Source organism: Chanodichthys erythropterus, chromosome 18 (assembly GCF_024489055.1).
Source record: "Chanodichthys erythropterus isolate Z2021 chromosome 18, ASM2448905v1, whole genome shotgun sequence".
Classification (NCBI taxonomy): domain Eukaryota; kingdom Metazoa; phylum Chordata; class Actinopteri; order Cypriniformes; family Xenocyprididae; genus Chanodichthys; species Chanodichthys erythropterus.
The window spans coordinates 21,245,625-21,267,830 of record NC_090238.1 but is presented as its reverse complement, the minus strand read 5'-3'; the positions used below and the strand labels follow the sequence as shown (position 1 = coordinate 21,267,830).

Genomic DNA, 22,206 nt, shown 5'->3' with positions numbered 1-22,206 from the left:
GTATTAAATTTAGGACTGCAAAAAAAACTGACGCGATTGCGATATTTTGTCTTTCTGCAATATATATTGTGATATGAAGATGACTTGATCTGTTTGGAAAGAATGAATCATTCTAGAAGGATTGAGGTGAATTTGTAAGGGAGTGAATCTGCATAGAAAACAATAAACAAATTACAAGCATTAGATAAATACAATAGAACAGATACAAATGAAATAAATAGTGCTGTATTTTTTTCAGGTAAGTCTAACAGTATTCAGGTACAGAAATTGAATAATCAAATGTAAAATAACACTGCAGTTTTCACTGTATAATTTAAATCAAATTAATCTTTGTTAAAGCCACAAAAGTGATTTTCTCGTTGTATTTGTTATGAAACTGCTCAGAGACGTGAAGTTTGAGGATCCAAACGCAGTTTATTGAAAGGGTAATCCACAGTCGAAGTCTAAAAACAGGCAAAGGTCAAAATACTGGGTAAACATTCCAAACAGGCACAGGAACACAGGCAAACGTGCAGAAAGTCAAAGCCACGAACATAAGAAACAAAAGACAGCGTGCTCAGAAATGCATTGTAGACACATACAAGACTTTGCAATGAATTTCGGAGTGAACAGGGTTTATATAAGCTGGGTTAAACAAGGTAATGAGAAGCAGCTGTAGACAATCAGGGATGATGAGACCTGGCAATGAGTTATGGGTAATGTAGTCCTTGATAAAATGACAGTCTGGGGTGGAGTGCCTTCTGATGGCTATCAAGGGCACTCCAGCTGGTTATCCTGACATTATTTTGTTGTTTGATTGACATAAATGACACCGACTACAGTGGGTGTATTAGGCTGTTGTCACTTTAAGATGTAATGCACGGATCCAATACAGTGATACGCATCCATTTTCTTTCTCAATTGTTTACGTTCACGTGTGGCATACAGTGCACAGCATAAATGAGTACACCCCTTCTGAAACTTCTGAAAGTCAGCAATTACTCAATTACTTAGAAGATATGTTAGGGTTCTTTAGAGATATAATGTTCCAGCAAGTCTGCTTAATCAATTACCAAAGAAGCATGTCATAATTATTCAGGAAAATAAGATTTTCTTATCATGGTGATAAAATTTTGTGTAGCAAAAATGAGTACACCCTCCTAAATGTTACTAAATAAAAGGAAATAAAAATTTTCTGGTGTAAGTTTAAGGCAATATTTGATCAACAGCTAAGTGTGTTGAATCAAAACATTTAAAGAGAAGTAATTTCTTGACAGTTAAAAGTGTTATATAGCCCACTGAATCATTCTCAGACTTCATGATGACAACAATGGAACCACTTGGGAGAGAACTGTCAGGAGACTTATTTCTTAGCACAAAAGAGGACAGTGGTACAAGAGGATTACCAAATCATTGTTTTAAGTGTGAAAATATAGCAATTCAAAAACAATGGACTTGTGACAAGGCCCCTGAAATAATCAGGCCTTCATTTTAAGCTTTCATTCAGTGATGAGGGATTTTTTTGCTAGACAAAGAGCAGGAGAAATACCAAGCGAGTGTCTCAGAGCCAGCAAAAGCTATTAAAAAAAAGACTGACTATTTATCTCACAGAGTAAGATGCCGCCTGCAAAAATGACATGCATGGTTGTTGTTCTCACTGGAACTACCTGCCAAAGCACAATAAAGTCAGTTAGCCATTTCCAAAGCCCATATTTACAAAATGTAGATTCTGGGAATCAATACTCTGGTATCATGAGACCAAATCAATCATTTTGGATCTAACAGCATCCAAAATGTTACGGTGTTGCTAGAGGAGGAGTACAGTGAGAAGTGCCTGGTTCCCACAGTAAAGTTCAGTGGTAGTAAAGCTCTTATATAGGGATGTTTGAGTGCTGAAGCTGTGAGGGAGTTGTGCTTTATCAATGCTGTCATGAATCCCCACACCACTGTGTAATTTAATACACAAACTTGAAACAGAAGATGTTACCCTTTCCTCATTCCCTGCGTTGTTGGGCATTTTTCCAACATGACAATGAGGATATGCATTCTCCCAGGGTGAAAAACCTTCTGTGGACATGTATTGCTCTCAATCTTAACACTCTTGAGCACCTGTGGGGGATTCTGTAGAGACAAGCTGAGCAACACTCACCATTTAAGATCAGGGCATTTAAGGAGCTCATCATCCAGGAGTTAAACAGGACAGATGTGACAATTTGTCATGAACTTGTACACTCCGTGCCAAGAAGGGTCAGAGCAGTATATTCAAAACTATGGAGGGCGTACTAAGTACTATAATATTATACATTTGTTGAATTAAATCTAGGGTGTACTCATTTCTGCAATCCTTAATTTAAACAAAATTGGCTAATTTACTTATTTTATGACTATTAATGGCATATATTTCTCAGTTTTTATTATGTATATGTTTAATACATTTTAGTTTTGCCATCTTTCTATGAATTGTATTAGTGATCATAAAGAAAATACATCTTTTGTATTTGTTCAGAGGGGTGTACTCATTTATGCTGTGCACTGTATGTGACTGCTGGAGGGGGCATGAGGACTACAGATGTGGCCAGAGTAATAAAAAAAGACAGTGCTACAGGGAGACAGGAAAGACAGCTGATCGTCCTTGCAGTGCCGAAACCATGTGCAACCATTATGTCCCCTCAAACGTGTTTGAGAACTTGAAAATGCCTTTGTGGAAGAGTACATAACATCTCGCAGCAAGAACTGGCAAATCTGGCTCAGTCCATGATCATGAAATGCTACTTAAAAGCATCTGGTGCCACACCAGATACTGACTGCTACTTTTGATATTGACCCCTGCTCTGTTCAGGGACTCATTATTCCATTTCTGTTCATCAAATATCTGTGAAACTTGTTCATTTTATGTCTCAGTTGTTGAATCTTTTTATGTTCATACAAATATTTACACAATAAAATGATTGCTGGAAAAAAAGCAATTGAAAGTAAGAGGATGTTTCTTTTTTTTTAGTATAAATATATTTATATATTTATTTATATATTAAAGGGTTAGTTCACCCAAAAATGACATTTCTGTCATTAATTACTCACCCTCATGTCCTTCCACACCCATAAGACCTTCGTTCATCTTTGGAAAACAAATTAAGATATTTTTGATTAAATCTGAGGGTTTCTGAACCACACATAGGCAGCAACCTCATTGCACCTTTTGAGGTCGAGAAAGGTAGTAAAGACATTGTTAATGTCCATGTGAATGCAGTGGTTTAATCTTAATGTTATGAAGCGTCGAAAATACCCATGTGTGTGTGTTTACTCGGTCAGCTCTAAGAGAATACATGGCATAGAGTCAGAAACTATCTATCCAAACAAGCTGACACATGCTTTCTCACTCTTCCTTTCTCTCCTTTCCACTTCACAGTTCTCCTCCTCTAAATCCACCTCTTCTTTGAGAAAGGCTGGTAAATCCTTGCGTAGTCTCAATTAATGCTGCTAACTGGTTTGAGAGTGCTGGCAACTCCAGTACAAGTTTGTGCCGATCTTCTCTGCCTCAAACTCTCTTTTTTCCCCTCTGTCTGAACTTTTCAACTCTTGAACTCTCAATGGCCTCGCTCTCCTGCTCCCTAACAACAATTGGACTAGATTCTTCCTTTTCATCCGGTCTGGATCTCCTCGTTTTTCACACTTGTTCATTCCTTTCTCTTCTCATTTGACAGACAGACAGACCTGCCCCCCGGCCACGTCACTCACTCTGCCCAACTTCATTTACGGCCCTGATTGACACCTCTTACACACGCGCTCACACAGACATACTGTAGATGTCTTGTCACATGAATAGTATTAGCTTTACCTCATTTTGAGCTGCTTGCCTGTCAGTCGCTATTATTTGTCTGGTGAATGTGAATAGAGGCCTCTCTCAAAGACACTCAGGCTGTGTGTGTGTGCGCGCACCATGGCGCCACTCTGTCCTTGTGTCTCTTCAATGGCACCTTCATGTTATGTGATGTAGCCACATATTGTCTGTCACACTTGACTTGTCTCTCCCTTTATGAGGACCTGAGAAAGTGGAGGAAAGAAATAGATGAGTGGACTGATATGATAGTGTATAAATTGTATGAAGCTGTGGGATTTTAACTGCTGAAAGCAGAGAAATGGGAATATATAGACTAATTCAGATCTTTTATTTGCTTGCATATGGTTTTTCTGGCTGTGTTGCATTTTGAGCTAAGGTCAGTTAATGGAAATGTCTAAATTATCTCCGCTTAAAAGCCAGCTGGGTAATTCCTGTTATGCAGTACTTTGAAATGCAAATTTAAGCTTGTATTTCTATAGCAGAATTTCAAAAATCTTGATCTCTGGTCAAGATCAAGTAATTTTGGCTATTTACATAATGGCAATGAGCCAGATGCATGATGCAAATTTCTGTAATTTTATTGGACAGGAAAGAATGTTTTGGAGTGAGACAGACAAACCAGCTAATACCACAAAACATCATAAAATACATTGCTCATTCTTTCTGACATTTTTTACCAAAAATGATGTCACTTTCTAGAGGAGGATGTCATTAAGGACTTTTTTAGGGATCTTATCAAAAAACAAAGCCAAATGGAAGGTGAAATTTTAAATTTAAACAATATTAAAGAAATATGTTCTGTTCTAATTGTTCTCTGATTACTGAAAATAAAAAATATTTTAATCATTTATAATTAATTGATGATTTTCCTTTTTGGATATTTGTGCAGCCTAGAAAATGGCAAAATCCGACCACACTAGTTGTGAAATGATTGAAAAATGAATGTTCAAAAGTTTGGGCTTAGATTTTTGTTTTAAAGAAATTAATATTTTACTTTTTGATCACACTGTTCTTTTGACCTTTTTATTACTTTATTTGAAAAAGTGTCATGGTTTCCACAAAAATATTAAGCACAACCTTTTTCAACATTGATAATAATAAGAAATGCTTCTTGATCATCAAGTCAGCATATTAGAATACTGAAGACTGGAGTAAGGATGCTGAAAATTCAGCTTTGCCATCACAGGAATGAATGGGACATACAAATGGACAGGAATGAAATTAAAGCTTTTTTTTTTTTTTTTTGAACATGGTAGCTGATTTTTTTTTTTTTTTTTTTTTGCCTAAGGTGGTCTATCAGTCCTTAACCAGCTTGTCCAAAAATATTTGTCCAACAGTCTTTGATCCCACCTGCTGATCAGCTTGTAACTGTAAGTGACCATCTAGAAACTATATACATCAAAAGCTGTTTTAGCTATATTTTCCTGCAGTGTTTATTTTTCTTTTGAATGTTATGATGGACTTTACTCCCACTTCTTTGCATTCTCTCTCCTCCTCCTCCTCTCTGTTTTTTGGGCTACTTATCACTCTTATGGAGATCACTTCCTCTCTCTCTCTCTCTCTCTCTACATCATCTTCTTTCTCCGCTGTCTTATCACCCTCCCCACAGCCCTCCTGGGCATCCTCCAGTATCCCATCATGCCCTTCTGTAATCTGTGACACCATTTTGTCAGCACATCTACTTGTATGTTTGACTTCCCTGTTCCCCTTTCCGTTTCTCTCTCCTAAAGTGTTTTCCATTGTTTTGTGTCTCTATAATGTTAATGCTGATGGCTGTGGCCAGACTGTGCCCTAGAGGACTCTGATAAGAGCTGCTGCCTTTTCTGTTTTCTTTTCGTTGTACTGTATTATATTTTCACTTCAGTAGCTTCAGGTTGAGATATAGAGGACAGAGAGAGAGGAAGAACAGAGGTGGTGATGCTGAAAGTCCACACACAAGAGGAAGTACTATGTATGTATGTATGATTTATGATCAATTTATGAGTGGTGAACATAACTTAGCGATACTTCAATGTTTTGTTCTACAACATAAATTACACATCATATAGACAACACAAATTTTGAAGCTGTTTTTTTTTTTTTTTTTAATGTGTGTTTCTGCTAAGTAACTAGATAAGTTTGGGGTGTGAGTGTTTGTAGTTTACGTTGTAGAACAAAATGTTAAAGTATCGTCAAAATATGTTTACCACAGACCTTATTTTACTTATTGAAAAACCCCATAGGAATATATCTCGAGAGAAAGAGATTGATTGATTGATTGATTGGTTGGTTGGTTGGTTGGTTGGTTGGTTGGTTGGTTGGTTGGTTGGTTGGTTAATTGATTGAATGATTGATTAAGCATTATTGTTGCAGGCCGATTGTTTTGTACATTTGTAAGGGGCCATTCACACAGAAAGTTTTTTTTTCTGCATTTAAAAACGCAAGACAGGGCAGTGGAATGAAAAAACACAATGTCTAGAGACAGAAATGTCGTCAGTGCGAAAACTCAACACCAGCTTGCCGTCTATGTGTGTAATGTGTGAAACCTAATAACGTGTACCAAAATCACAGCAAGTGTCAGGAAAAGGGTGTTATGATTTTTTTTTGAATGGGGAAGAGTGAGAGTTGAAGGGTTAAGATGAAATTAAAATGCCTTTTTGAGAGGTGTTTGGGGGGGGGCTGCAGTTCTTCACTTCTGGCAGTTTCCGTTGTCTATAATTTTAGCTGTCAGTCAAGGTTAGATGGGACACTTTTACTTGTGTCTTTGACTGAAGAGAGTTTAGAGGAGAGTGGGAGAGAGCGAGGGAAAGTCAAGAGAGGACATGTCTGCTTTTCCCTCACTCATCTGAAATCAGCAGGTGCATCTCTCTCCACTCTCCGTTATGACCCTGGATAGGGGCATGGGGTCACCAGGGGTCAATCACTTGCTGATGATTTTCTTTCCGTCTTTTCTGCTGCAGTCAGCTAAACTGCATTGGTTATCTGCGCTCGCCCTGCTTCACGTGAATTCACCGGCCTGACCTTTTTAATTTCATCTGACATTTTTTATTATTCAATTTGCCCTGTATTCTCGCACGTCGCTAAGGTCCTGTTGCTTTGAAAAAAGTCAAATGAAATAGAATAAAAAAATGTAGAGTTGCTTGATTGCATTAAATAAATCGAAGGATGGCGGTGTGGATGATAATTGACTATGAAGGGCAGAACTAAAGGTACAGTTAAAACGAGAGTGCCATAAATGAGGAATGATAAATTTAATCTCGTCCTGATTAAATAAGTGAAAAGAGGAACAACGTCTCTTTGGGGTCGACCATTGGGCAAACAGAAAGATTGCCTGACGGACTCATCCTTTGCTCAGGTTGAATATTAATGTGAATACGTCTGTGTTAGAGAGAGAAAAAGAGGGAAAGAGCACCGATAAGACTTTGATAAAGATTCGTTTTCCCAGGGATTTAATTATGTTGCCTTTTAAATCAGAGCAGGACCGGAGGGCCAGATGCTCCCTGTCCTTGTTGTAAAACATTCTCAGTACTGTTTGACTTTAAAGTTCACCTGCTTTGACAAATCTAATTTGTAATTTAGAGACTTATGGCAAGCATACAAGTCTAACATGTTTTTCATAGGCCTCCTTAAAGGGATAGTTCAACCAAAAATGAAATTCTAAAGCTGGGTAGAGCCAATATATTTTTAAATATATCTCAGATCGTGTTCGTCTGAAAGAAGATATTCATATACACCTATGGCTTGAGGGTGAGTAAATTAGGGGATAATTTTCATTTTTGGGTGAACTATCCCTTTAATAACTGGCATTAAAGGCAGGGTAGGTAAAAAATGTATAAAAAAACTTTTTTTCAAAATTTGTTTAAACTTTATTTATATATTAATACATAATTAAAATGTAAGTACTCTGAAAAAGAAAGTATAAAAATCGAGTGTCTGTAGACCTCTCACGACTGTTTTAAAGACAGCTCATTATTTCCATTCACTCCACCCCCTCCCTTCTGGGCTCCTTCCAAAGCCACGCCCCCAAAACGCATGAACGCGCGACTCCAACCACTGAGCTGGAAGACGCATTATTTACCTGAGACGAGCGGAGAGGAAGGAGCACAGTGCATGTAGTGACATCATGTCCTAATCACATGTAATAAAAATAACTTTATAATTATGAAGATAAACAAACAAGATGTATTTTAGTACTCACTATCAAGCTAGCATATTGATATTGGTAAAGTTTAAAATATATATTTTTTGATTCGCTAACGAGCTAGTTATCTATAAGGCAAAGCTAAAAACAGGTTGCATGATACACGTTTTTCCATTACCATCATTTACACTGTGATGAAGATGAATTTCGTGTAAGATTCATAACATATACGTTGTTCTACAGATAAACAGAGTAACATACACTCAAATATCAACTCACAACTGCATTGCAGACACAAAATAATAACACACACATACAACAAAGTGTGTACGACACACACAGATACAAGATAAAGACATCAGTAAACAGGTAGAGAATATAAAAAAAAACGTGCAGGTAAACTTACAGGTGAACATGGTAAAAGAGTTAGACAGGGTAAATATAGTTCTAAGAAAAGTTCCTAGATGCGGAGTAACGTTAGGCCTACTATCTGTTAAACATGTATTTAGTTATCTAAAGCAAAATTATGCACAATTCAACACTATAGCTATCATCTTGAGCTAGGCCTATAGATTATTTATAGTCTCTACAACGGCTAGCTGAGTAATGTTATGTTAGCTATATTACGCAGCTGTGTGTGCTAATGACACATGCTTCATGAACAAATAAACAAAAAAATATGTATGATCAAAATACAAAAAGAAAGATTTACCTGTCCAGCAGAAATAAAGCCATCAAGGAGTCACTTTTCAGCCCCTTGAGTTCCCTCCGTTGAGAGGGAGTAAAATCTTTGCGTGGCAGGGGGAGCTGCCACTGGACCTGCCACGGTTATGCGCGCCTGCCTCGGGACCTGCCCCGGTTATTTTTGCCTACCCTGCCTTTAATGTGTCTTCAGTGATTGAATTGCACTTGACCAAGTGTACTGTAAATGTACCCATGGCACATTGTGATAAGTTGATAATAAGTGATAATGAGACTTCACTCAGACTTGGTTAGGGACGGTTTAATATATCCTTGCTGAATAAAATAATTAATTTCTTAAAAAAAAAAAAAAATTGTACTTACCCCAAATCAATTGAATGGTAGTCAAACATAATGGATAATGTAAGGGCAGATCTTTATAGAAATAACCACTTACAGTATACATCATTATACCTCATTGTATGGTGATGCACACTTTGGCTGATTGACTGAGGTCAAAGTCTCAACTTCTCTCTATCTGCTTTCTTTGAACAGACTGACTGTGTTCCTCAGCTCACCCCAGTGTTTAGACAGGCAGTAGGAGACGTCTACCTGAGGGGAAGATATACAACTAGAAGAGGTAGAGAACATGTTGGCCTCAGGATCAGGATTAGAGTTAGTTTGACAGCTGCCTAGCATGGTTCCTGTAAGTTCAGGAACAGCTACAGATGTGAATCTTTCCAATAGGAGTTTACTAAATAAAAAATTGTCCTAACCTTTTGATGAGAAATTTGATTGCTTGGTAAGGTTAGCATATGTGTTTAACTGTGGTGCTTATGAATAAGTCACAGGTTTAAGTCAAGGTTCAGTAATTTCACACTCTCCCATGTCTATCAAATAAAGCAAAAATTGGTGAATTATAAATACATACAGTTCTGTGCATACCCCTTGCAGAGCCGGTTGGTGTACAAATTTTTTTCAGGAATTTTTAGTATTATTTGCTTCTAAATTAAGGCCCGGTTTCACAGACAGGACTTAGACTAAGCCAGGATTAGGCCTTAGTTCAATTTGGGTATTTAAGTAATATTTTAGGTATAAATGTACCCTAGAAAAAAAAGATTACTTGTGTGCATCTTGAGACAAAACAATGGCTCTGACATATTTTAAGATATGTCAGTGCAAGTTCCTTTCAGTTAAAACAGCTCAAACATGCATTTTAGTCTAGGATTAGCTTAAGCTTTGTCTGTAAAACCAGGGGAAAATGTAATTCGAAGTATGTATTTACAGTTTTTTACAGATGCTAGGACACATTTCTCAATACTTAGGTCACTTTTTCAAAACTCTTCACACAGTTCTCCTAACCAACTTTCAGCTTAGCAAAGCAGTTCATTTCACATTCAAAATGCACTACAACTACCAAAACACTTCATTCATGTTTCAAATCAACTCATTCTTCCAGAACACTACCAAAGGTTGACAGCCAACAAACACACTTTGTCACCCACAAAACAATGACCTAAAAAATACTAACAACATGTAGCATTATACAATGTTTTCTTATGTAAAACAAGGACACATTTCTGTATATAATTCACTGCAATATATGTTACTGGAATAAATCAGACATAATGCAGAATTCGTCGACATTTTATGTTGTTTATTTATTTTTATTTTTTTGCACTGAGTAATTCCAAAATACAAGAATTTGTATACACACCATCCACTGATACAGATACAATTCAATTGTTTTTATAGCATTTAATTTTAAGATTTAAAATATATTTCATTAAAATATTATTGTAGGAATGTAGCAAATTGCTGTCTTATTCAGTTTTGTATGATGTTATTGTTTTGAACATAAGTTTAACAGTTTTGAAAACAGTATGTAAGCATGTGCAAATTGGCCTGTACGTACACAGAGTTTTGGCAGTTGTTGTGTCTGAGTGAGAAAAGAATTCATGAAATTTGAGAGATGTAGTCATTGAATGCATTTTGTGCCAAAGCAATGATAATTGATCCTCAGTTTAGCCCACGTAGACTTCTGTTGTGCTCACTGTGTGAAGAGTTTTGCAAAAGTGACCTAAGTATTGAGAAATGTGTCCTAGCGTCTGTAAAAAACTGTAAGTATAACTTAATGTGTGTGTAAATTATTTTAACATCTATTTTAGATTTGTTCTACGTGTTAAATATTATCTCTTTCTTTACAGACCTCTTATGGACACACTAGCTTTTTTTGAAAAGCTTTTAAGATTTTAGGTCTAGGTTCAAGCACACCCACACACACACACACACACATGATTTTTTTTTTTTTTTCTGGAGCTCTTGTGAGAGTGTGTGAGTTCTTTCTCAGCTCTCATGGAGATCAAAGGCAAACCTCTCACAGCTAAATCATCCATCACACAAAATCATACAAACAAGCCAATAAATGCTGCCCAGTGAAGGGGAAATAGATTATTTATTTATTTTGGTTTATTCATAAATGGGTTGCCTCTCTCTCACATACACACTACAGACACAGAAGAGGCCTGTCACAGACAGATGATGCACTTGTCAGATTTCTCAAAGGATCACTCAAGTGTTTTTCACACACCAAAAAAATCATTTACACATTTCTGTCCTCCTCCTACTTTCAGAGAGAGCTGGCCGGTCTCATTGAGAGAAGGAGAACCAGAACTGCGGATGGAGCTTTAATCTCATGCCCTGCACAAAACTATCCCTTTCTCCACAAACTAACATCCTCTGCATACACACACCTGAAACAATGCAGTGAAACAATCACTAAGAACTCTCAGACAGCCAATTAAACCTTCAATCACAATTATTCAAAAAAGCCATTTCAAAAACACTAGACGATGAGCAGTCCCTAAAGCTGCGATTCAGTGTGGCATAGAAAGGGTTGTGTTTGTCTCACTGGCTGACCTCTCTTTTGTTCTTCCCCAGATCAGTAAATACTGCTTCTTAATTTGCTCGCACACAGCACAATAAAAGCCCATTAACTCATGCAAATGTGCGGCCACTTCAGCAGCTTGCCACGGCCGGCCGGCGCTGCTGTGTTCACGATACTGTGGCATCTGCAGCGCGGCACTCTGGGACGTGCCCGCTGACACCGTGAACGAGCGCACGGGGAGCGCTGTGTCTCCGGCGAGTGCCAGGAAGGCAGTGTGCACTGTGTTTTGATAAGCAGTTTTGCTAATTTGCCATTCAGGTCATTCGCATGTCTTAATTTAGGTGGAACAATGAAACTAATTGTCTCTTTTTTGTTTCATGCGAAGTGCTTCTCCGGCCTGTCTTGCGAAACGCAGCCTTGCGTTGCCCTGATGTCGAAAGTAAAGATGCATTCTGTCTCATTTTCAAGCTTATCTTAACCTATTTGAAACAGGGTCATCAAAAATGAGCCTTCCGCCTGACTGTCCATCTTAAAGTGTGAATTGAAGCTTCTTCCCTCTGTGGAGAAATTGGGTTTCTGTCGTGGAGAGAGAGAAAGAGCTGACTCGCTCTAAAAGCTAGTGAGAAGATGAAAGAATCCTCTTATGTCAGTAAACTTGTTAAGAGGCTGTGCTGGGGACAGCGTTTTCCCAACATTTTTTTTTTTTTTTTTTTGGTCTAGCGTTATTTTATGTTTGTGGTAAATTTATTTATTTATTTATTTGGGAAAGTGGCAGAATTTTTTGCCCTTCTCTCTTTCTCTTTCTCCCTCTCCCCCTCTGTTAGCCCAGGCCTCGAGATAAGACTTGGCATGCTCAGCGTTAACCCTGTGACACAGACAGAAAGCAAGGATGCTGCTCTTCCTTCAATATGACATTAGATTTTTTTTTTTTCTGCAACCTTTAGCCATCCAAACAGGTCATATGGATAGATAGACGGCTGGACCAAGAATATTTGAAAGTTATGTTTGTTCGCAGTCAAACTTGTTTCTGGAATCAAACATGTTTCTGCTGAAGCAGTCTGTGCACATACTCCAGACATACCGTTTCACTCATATGGCTGTCAAAGGTTCGTATCCGGCATGCCCTGATCTCATTTCCACGTATTTTTGCACAATAATTTTCTGTAATTCTCCACTATCACTCATTAGGAAATGCCAAGATGCACATAAATTCAAAAAATGTGCATAAAAACATTATGTGAACAATTAAGCCGTATATATTTCTTATCCAATAAGAAGACATACGCATGATGGAAACACATTTACCGAATAAATCATTCGATGCGCAACAAAAAAACTCATATGACTTGACTAACGAGCAGATCAGTTTCATTGTACAGCATCTCAAATGTTGGTTTGGTCATTCAGAAATGCCAGAGCTATTGTTTGTCATCAGAATGATTTGGTAAAATGACCTCACAGAAGAGCCACAGTGGCTTCCCTGATTGCAGCAACTTCCATTTTTATTGGATATTTTCCACCATTTTCCCAGGAAGTGATCATTTTGTTCTCTTGAACACACGGAATGGAAATGGTGCCATATTCGCAAATGTTGTATGCGATTTTCCAGTTTTGCGCCTAAGTTAAATTCGCAACTTTTGATGGAAAAATAGCTATTGAATGACGAGAGTGTTTACTTTTTGATATACTAAGATTTCATGCCTCTTTGTCATGTGTATAGCTAAATTCATTGCCTTAACTCGGTTGATTATTTTTAACACTGCTGTGGCACCTTCATCCTTGGGTTTCTCTGTGTTTTTGACAACTCATCCTTTTCCATCCTTTAGCACAAAAGCTAATTTGGCAGACTTTTTACTATGGACAAAAGTAGGAATGTATCAATATTAAAATTCTGCCTGATAACAATATAGTCGTTAATTATTTTTATATACTGTCCAATAAATGATAAATTCTAAATAAAAAAATAGTATAAAAATATTTTAATTAATATTATTTATTATTTAATCAAATAAATTACAAACAAAACACAAATTCTAGTTAATTTAGGCATAACAACATTAGAATGTACAGTATGAAAAATGCATATTTGTTGTGAAAATTAGCTAAAGATTACATGTGTTGTTAAATTATTGTTTTTAAAGATAAACTTTAAGTAAGCTTTGAGGAAATGAGCATTTAAATATTATCAACCAATTTTGCATGTTCCATTAAAAAAAGCTCTAATTTCAGCCGATAACTGATGTAGTACTGATATATTGTCTCAAAAAAAAAAGTATCTGCCAAATGAATAAATGTTATTCTAATCTAGTAATTAAAGTGGATAGTATATAAAATGAGACACAGCTACTAACTATTAAATAGTCTTTTTTTTGGGTAACATGTCCACCATCTGCTGCTGACTGGCATCTAATGTTTGTATAGGAATGAATATACAAATCTTTTTGAATGCCATCTGTGTGAGAAAGAAAGAAGTGTGTATGTTTGTGTCTTTGTGTTGGTGCCCAATGGTCTGTGTGTTTGTATAGGAATGAATATACAAATCTTTTTGAATGCCATCTGTGTGAGAAAGAAAGAAGTGTGTATATTTGTGTCTTTGTGTTGGTGCTCCGTGTGTGTGTGTGTGTGTGTGTGTGTGTGTGTGTGTGTGTGTGTGTGTGTGTGTGTGTGTGTGGAGGAGACAGAGGTGTGTTCACCTTGTTGAGACGTGCAGAGGTGTTCCACACTGTGCTGACACCTGGCACAGAGCTCTGGCTCAAACCCAGACACACAGCATGAGCGAGTGTGTGTGTGTGATTGTGTGTTTGAAGGAAACAGAGAGTGTGTGAGCGGTGTCATAGTCTGGTGTGTGTGCCAGCATGTTGTGTCAGTAAGCACCCTTGAGATGCATATGTTTATCTGCGTAGAGGATTCATCCTTTTTCATTTCCTTTAAGCTAATGTGTTTTTGCATGTGTTCAGAAGTGTGTGAACTCAAACCGCTCCTCTTTTTTTTAGTTTGGACCGAAGGTGCCAAAAACTAGTTATAGTCTGAAAACAATCCTTCCTATCACTCCAGCTCTCTGTGGTGATATAAAAAGCACAGTGCAGGGCTCTTGTTGCATATCTCCACTATTGTTGTCTGCCCTTCCTCTTTCTCACTGTCTCTCTCCCTGTTTAGACAGACTCCTGTTTGAGTTCGATCAGATGTCGTTCTGCCTGGCGGAGCTGCACTTGTGGTCCTTCAGGAACAGCCTGCATGTCCCAGGTAATTAAAACACACTGGACGTCTCTCTTTCACACATTCGGTTGCCTCTCATACAGTATGTATGTTCCTGCTATCTGCCCTTTGCTGTCTTCTTTTCTTCTCATTAAATGTACCCGTCCAGCTCTCTCTGACTTTGTCTTGTGTAATAATGAATATTAGTTCTTTCAGAGCCTGTTAAACTGCTGGGTCACACAATTATGGTGGTTATTATTACACCAGAGCAGTTAGTCTTTTTATTACAGACATTCTGTGGCCTATAATTAAATTTATGGCTCCCATAATTATAGATTTTAAGAGGCAGTTTGTGATAAATACTTCATAACGCACCATTTCAATTTGTGCCATTCTTTTAATGGTGCTTTATAGTAAAACTCCTCACATCCTCTGCTCCCGTTTTAACCTTTTTGATTGTTTGTTCCTTCACCCTTTGGTTCTTCTTCTTGGGTATTCTGGTATACTGGAAGTGGGTGTAAGGGCAATGTGTATTTTGCTTTTTCTCACAGACGAGTCCAGTTATCAGTTATTTGGAAAATCCTGTGATAACAGGATTGTACGCATGCATGTTTGTGTACATGCGTTATATTGTGTTCTGCAATCTGTTTGCAAGCATTTGTATGTGATTGCAGCTCTATCGCCTGTAGCCAGCCCTCCTGACCAGCAAGGGGAATGAAACATGCGGTGAATCCGTCAGTGTCTATGAATGAAAACTTTGAAAATTATGCATCAACATAGATGCAGGGGTGGATGGAAATGGTGTAGAGTCCATCTTTATTTGTAATACCATGTCAGAGGTACACAGTAAATCCAATGTAAAGTCAGACATTCTCGGTGCTCACATATTTTCGTTACGTGTATGCACCTTTTCCATTCTTCTAGACAGGACTTATTTTATCTGTTTGTCGCAAACAAACCAGTGTTTTACTTTGTATTCAAATAAACTCCTCCTCCCCTCTTTTGATTTGCCTTTTCACAGATACAGATATTGGCACATACCAACTCTATGAAAAAGGAGAACCAGGTATGCATCTTACTTAAATGACTTTCTAATTCATTCACAATCCTTATTTTTTCATGAAAACTTTTTTGTGTCATTTGAAATTTTCAGTATAGGAATTACCAATAACATGGAAGTATAAATATCTATACCAAATAAGAACTTTTAGTTCATTCTTCTTGTCTGACCACAGTATTTCTGTGTAAATGTCTCTTTAACTCTTGATTGAAGTTCACTGAATGACACTTTAGTGTTTTTTCCTCGTGTTATATACAGACACACATGGAATCTTCTCTCACATAATTGCAGATTTCCACAGAATTGTAACATCCGTAATTCACAAAGTTCTACAAATCTCTCTGCACCTTTTTGCTAATTTTTTCTTAACTTGTTTTTTAATTTGATTATAGCTTCAGCTACCAGAAAGCCTTCAATACTATAAGCAACATTTTAATATATTAAATATTTAAAGATTTGCCCCTAAAATAAGCTTAGAAACAGCCGCAGATTGTGTGTGTGGGCCTGCTCATCACTCTTACAGATGTTCTCTAAATGCTTCTGGGCAAATGAAGTGCCACCAGGTTTCTTGATTTTTTTTTTTTTTTTTTTTTTTTTTTTTTCATGTGTCACAGATTAAACATTTAATAATCCAGACCCCTCATGAGAGGACACAGCCAGCTCTGAAACGTGAAAAGCTTATTGATTTAAACAATTACAAAATTATGTTATTCATTTTTAATACTTCAGACTTGAGACTTGAAAGGTTTTGTTTGTTCCAATGTTTCATATGATAAAGTCTTATAATCTGAGAAAATACAAAGGCTTTGATGTTTAAAGACTTTCAGATGGTTAAAGTCTTATTGATTTGAAGTCTCAGAGAATTAAGGAGGGGGGATGAAATAATGCAGTGTTTGTTTATTTCTCGTACCTAGTGTTTATTAATAATAGAGATCAAAATCTCATCTCCCATTTATGATTCATGCAAGGAATGAAACATGACTCAGAATTACTGCAAAAACCTGCAGTGTATTATTTATACTTTATAGAGCAGTGCTACAAAATTCCATATTTCTATAAACTGAGTTTCTGTTTGAATGTGGAACCTGCTGTTTCTCACAGCCTCCAGCAGAGGGCGAAGGAGACCCATGCTTCTGTGAGGAAAGGGGGCTCTTCACCCCTCTATCCTGTAGCAGATGTGTGTGTCTGGGGCAGGCAGGGGCAGAATGGCCCTTATCTGATTAGCAGCAGTAATCCTGGAGCTGTCCAGCAGGTCCAGGCCTCCAGCAGAGAGAGGCAGTGCTCCTGTAGAGCAAGGCAGGGAAGGGGGCCGTCTGGCTGGGCCACTGAGGGCTAGAGATCTGGGACTGTGGGGTGAGAAGGGGCTTAAGGTGTGGTGCTATAGCACAGGGAAGAGAGAGCATGCTGACAAAGCAGGAGTTTGGTCTTGCCTCAATCATTTCCGTCTTTCGACATACCTGTACCTCTCACTGTATGAGTCAGTGTTTTTCACTTTCTGACAAACACACACACTGGGGTGATGACAACTGAGTGACCATATGCTGAGAAAGACACTCGAGGGAGTGTTTACACATACAGTACATGGGTGTTGCTTAAACTATGTTCACTTTTATGTGGCAGGATTTTTTTTAAATTCTTTTTCTTTTTTTGAAGGTTACATTAAAAAGTCTTAGAAACGTCTTGCCATTCTTTCATTTGTTTTGCTAATGTTTATATTTTTTATTTTTAGTTAAAAAATTATATTTTTTTACTTTGTCCCAAACTTTTGAACTTAAGCAATGAAAGTTTACTGTAAAAATACTAATTACATTTTAAAAACTATAATATTTAAACAAAGAGTGAAATAGAAAAATAATTTTAATATCCATTGTATGAAAATTATTTATATACATTTTACAACTGTCCCTCAATTGTGATTTCCATCATACCCAACAGTTCTTCCACTAAAGTTTTATTAAAAAATTCTGTACTTTGTAACCAAGAACACAAAAGTGTCAGTCAAGAGTAATGAAGTGCCATTAAGATAAATATCAGTTGTGTTTAATTACAGTACTTTCATTGACTGCCATTTCCAGTAAAGGTGTTTTGTCAAATTGTAAAAGGTGTGAAAATATTATTTCATTGTGTGTTTTTTAGTATCCTACAAAAATTAGCCTTTGCAGGACAAAGGAGTCTGCATTTTATAACAAAAAAATATTTTTAATGACATTTTTAAATGACTATGGTGGAAGTGAGTTCAATGAAAAAATCTGTGATGCATTCATCATTGTATATTCTTAGTAGTTGAATTAAACTGGTTAGCATTGAGTTTACTTTCACCGCAGGGCCAAAACACCCACATATGCACATACAACTCGCTTTTGTATCCTATCTGAAGATTAGAAAATCATAAAAATGGTTCTTACAATGTTTTCTTCTTCTTTGTGCAGCCTCTCCTACAGATCAGCATTACTACAATGAGAAACAGCAGTTTGCAGACAGTAAGTAATCCATCATCGAACAATTAACCTTCATGTCAGTGATCATATTAGCTCATTATTTAAGAACATTGGTTTGCATGTTACTAAAGCAACACTCATCCGATTCCTAATTTAAATTGTGCTTCAGATGCCTGGAAAATGAAGTGCCCCATTACTGCAAATCTGACAAATATTAAACATCACTCCATTTTCCCTCCACTTCTTTAACCCTCAAGAGTCTGATGCAACATTAATGAAGAAGAATGAGATTAAAAAAATGCTGCATAAGGCTACAAGTCACAATGATGGACATTTAATAGACTTCATTAAGGTTCTCTGTACCAGCAGTCCCTTATTGTGTTGGTACCATGGTTCAGTGATGGTATAATACCATAGTACTGAATGATTACAACTGCATATACATGTACCACGGTATGTTCTCCAAAGTCTTTTGAAGAATACAGTATGGTACCATGTCAACATGGTATTTTTTTGGTACTTTTTTGTTGACGTTAAATTATTTGCCTGGACCATTTCCTTCAGCCTCACATTTAACCATTGCACAAGTTAGTTTTTTTTTTTTTGTTTTAAGACAAGTACAGCTTCACTCTGCCTGTTAATGTAGTTGATTACTGTACTGACTCTCTCATTTATATTTCTTTTTCACATCAGTTATAATGTTGTCAGACATTCACTACCAGTATGGCCAGTGTCTTCCCACTGTGATGCCCAGTTACCTCCTACCCGCTCACCCTGCTGGTGGGGTAACTCCCGTTGCCCTCGAGAGAAACACAAACACCCTTATCAGGAGACACAGACCCGTCCCCCTCTCGCCCCCGTCCTGCTCATCTCCCACCCTCTCTCCTTCATTTGCATTCATTTCTTTCTCCATCCTCTTACTCCTAAAAGGCAGGAGACATTTCTTAATAGTGTAGAAATAATAATAATAAATAAAACAGATTGGATTTGATTGCGGAATCTTTACGAAAACAAATAACAGACCTCCATTTCCATGGGTCCCTGTCCCGGGTGAATGTATTAATGCATAAATGCAAACGCATACTCACAGATTGAACTCAGCCGAGAATTCTATTAACGTTTCTTTCTCTTTTTTTTCCCTTCGCTGGTTTTCTCCAGAGGGAAACAGGGACTGAGATCTAAGCGGAAATTTGGGGGGCTTTGTGAGCGGAACGAGGCATTTTGGAGTGGCGTATTTAATGTGTTTAATATGTTATGGTAACTTTGAGTTCTTCCCTCGGGTGACTGTGCTAACTCAGGGAGCGCTGATTGAATGAGACTGCGGCGTTACACTGAATTTAGCCTCTGTTGCGCTATTAGTTAATATTTCGCTTTTAAATCCCTTCCGTCTACAGCATGAGAGAAATAAAAGAGAGAAAAGTAAATATTTTAGCTAATGAAAATAGAGAAATGTTTTAAAAGGAGGAAGTTTTGTATTGTAGATCAAGGGAAAACATTCATTTTGGAGTTTGATTGGCTTTTCTGTAAAAAAGAAAAAGAAAAAAAAATGCATAACTTGACTTTCTTTACTTTTTAAAACTCACTTTAACTTGAAGTATTTTAAAAAGAATTGTTAAAACATTTAAATATGTACATTATGTTCAAAATATGTAATAATATTAATTATACTTTTCTTAACTTTTCAACAATTACATTATACCTTTTAAACCTTTTATTCTCATATTTATTCTTCAGTTTATATGTCCCATGTTTGTATGTGTCCCATGTATTTGTACCCAAATCTTCATCAGGATTGAAATGGGAGGATTTCATTCTTGAGCTGTCAGCTCAGATTCATTTGTAGGGTGACCTCAGGTAGAGCTGTATTTCAGGGTCAATCCTCTTCACCCACAAACACAAAAACACATTCTTTTGGCTGTCTTTTATTGCTTCTTTTTTGCCTCAGATGACGGTGCATTTCATACCTGTGTCCTCTATTTCTGTCACTCAGGTCGGGGTTACCCATGGTTCCTTAGTAACCGTCGTCCAGAGAAGCTGCGTGATGCCCTTAAGGAACTAGAGGTATTTGTTTACATTTCCTGCAGTCTGATTAACAAATAGGAGCATTCTCTCTCTCTCTCTGTCTCTCTCTCTCTCTCTCCTTTCATAAGGAAAGAGAAAATCCCCCCGACCTCTCTTGCTCGCTCTCTCTCAGCACCTGTGTGGGTGCCTCTCTGTCATCGTGGGGGATATTTGAGGGGGATGATTGGGACTGTGAGCTGGCTCTCTCTCTCTGCCTCTGGCTCTCTCACACAAACCTAGCTTTGTTCAGTCCAACTCGGGCTCATTTTTGCTGCCTCTCCGTATCTGAAACTGGAAACATCCCTCTAAACCTGACCCTGAAAACACTCAGACGGCATCTACTCATTCGTACTATACATTCTCTCTGTCTCTCTTTCTCTCAGGAGCTGCTGCAGTCATGCCCGGTCATGAGTGTCAGATGGAGAAGCAAGCAGTGCTGTCAGGTACCTTTCCCAGCATGCACCAGTACCCAGCAGGCATCAGGCCTTCTTGGCATGAGTTGGCTCGTGTAGCAGAGGTCAGGCAATGAGCATATGCAGACTGTTTGTGTCAAATACTCTTGGGGAATTTATCTCTGGGATCAAAAAGATTCCCTTCTCAAACACCTCACTGTAGCCCAGCGGTTTTCCGTTCAGTGTGGATGGATTCTTCAGCTACATGCACACACATTTTCTGCACCTAAAGTGCTTGATTTAGGCCGTTTTAAAAGGTCAGGGAGACGGTTTTTCCTGCCCAGAAGCAGGGTCTGATTGGACGCGGTGCCCTTTATTGGTTGATGACGTGCTATAGAGATGGAATTCCACCTTATTCCAGAAAAACTTTTATCAGCCGGCAATTTTTCACCCAAAAAAATCTGTCATCATTTTCAGTACTTTATTCTGTTTCATTAAAACTAAAAAAGATATTTTGAAGGATGTGTCAGCTGTTTTTGTCCGTATTATGAAAGTTAATGGGACCCAAAAAGCTCCAAAAAGAACAAGAATGTGGCTTAAACGGTTAGTTCACCCAAAAATGAAATTTCTGTCATTAAGTACTCATCCTTGTGTCGTTCCCAACCCGTAAGACCTTTATTCATCTTCGGAACACGTAAGATATTTTTGATGAAATCAAAAATATCAGTCAATCAGTTTGTTTGTTTTTATCCCCCATAAAATTATGTTGTATCCCCCAGCACAATTACTGTCATTCAAGGTCCAGAAAGGCATTAAAGACATTGTTAAAGTAGTACATGTGACAACAGTTGTTCAACCTTAATGTTATGAAGCAACGAGAATACTTTTTGCACGCAAAAACAAAACAAAAATGACAACTTTATTCTACAATTTCTTCTCTACTCTGTCAGACTCGTATGCAGTTGAGGCAGTGAATGCAGTTCAGTGCTTCCGTGTTTACGTCCGAATGCCAGCTCAGTATTGACCGTTGCTCCTGCGTCAGCATCACACGCATAGAAGAAATTGTTGAATAAAGTTGTTATTTTTGTTTTGTTTTTGCATGCAAAAAGTATTCTTGTCACTTCATAACATTAAGGTTGAACCACTGTAGTCTCATGGACTATTTTAACAATATCTTTACTGCTTTTCTGGATCTTTCATGACAGTAATTACATTGCTTTCTATGGGGTATAAAAAACTTGTATTTTATCAAAAATATCTTAATTTGTGTTCCAAAGATGAACGAAGGTCTTACGGATGTGGAACGACATGAGGGTGAGTAATTAATGACAGAAATTAAATTTTTGGGTGAACTAACCCTAAAAATGTATTTGATTAATAACACACAGTAATCATAATTAATTGCACCTAACATTGAAATTTGTAATCATAAATATATTTCACATTGAATCTCCAAATAAATGTGGAAACAACATAAAGAGAATATTTAAAATATTTGATATTTTAAATATTTTTGTTTGGCATCTTTTTCACAAATTATAAAGTTATATTTCCC

The 22,206-nt window shown here is 37.3% G+C and overlaps 1 protein-coding gene across 9 annotated transcripts in view; it reads left to right on the top strand.

Annotated features, from left to right (window-relative positions):
• The window catches only part of wdpcp (WD repeat containing planar cell polarity effector), a 114,129-nt gene that overhangs the window by 53,258 nt on the left and 38,665 nt on the right, over nucleotides 1-22,206 (top strand). For 2 of the 9 annotated variants that reach the window (XM_067368345.1, XM_067368349.1), the window contains exons 2-6: nucleotides 14,662-14,748; nucleotides 15,722-15,766; nucleotides 18,190-18,240; nucleotides 20,189-20,259; nucleotides 20,643-20,702. In XM_067368345.1, coding sequence (XP_067224446.1) covers nucleotides 14,662-14,748; nucleotides 15,722-15,766; nucleotides 18,190-18,240; nucleotides 20,189-20,259; nucleotides 20,643-20,702 — 314 coding nt within the window. Of the gene's footprint in view, nucleotides 1-5,105; nucleotides 5,188-5,411; nucleotides 5,773-12,449; nucleotides 12,612-14,661; nucleotides 14,749-15,721; nucleotides 15,767-18,189; nucleotides 18,241-20,188; nucleotides 20,260-20,642; nucleotides 20,703-22,206 lie in introns of those variants that run through there. The other 7 variants (XM_067368346.1, XM_067368351.1, XM_067368347.1 and 4 more) reach the window with 7 other exon arrangements.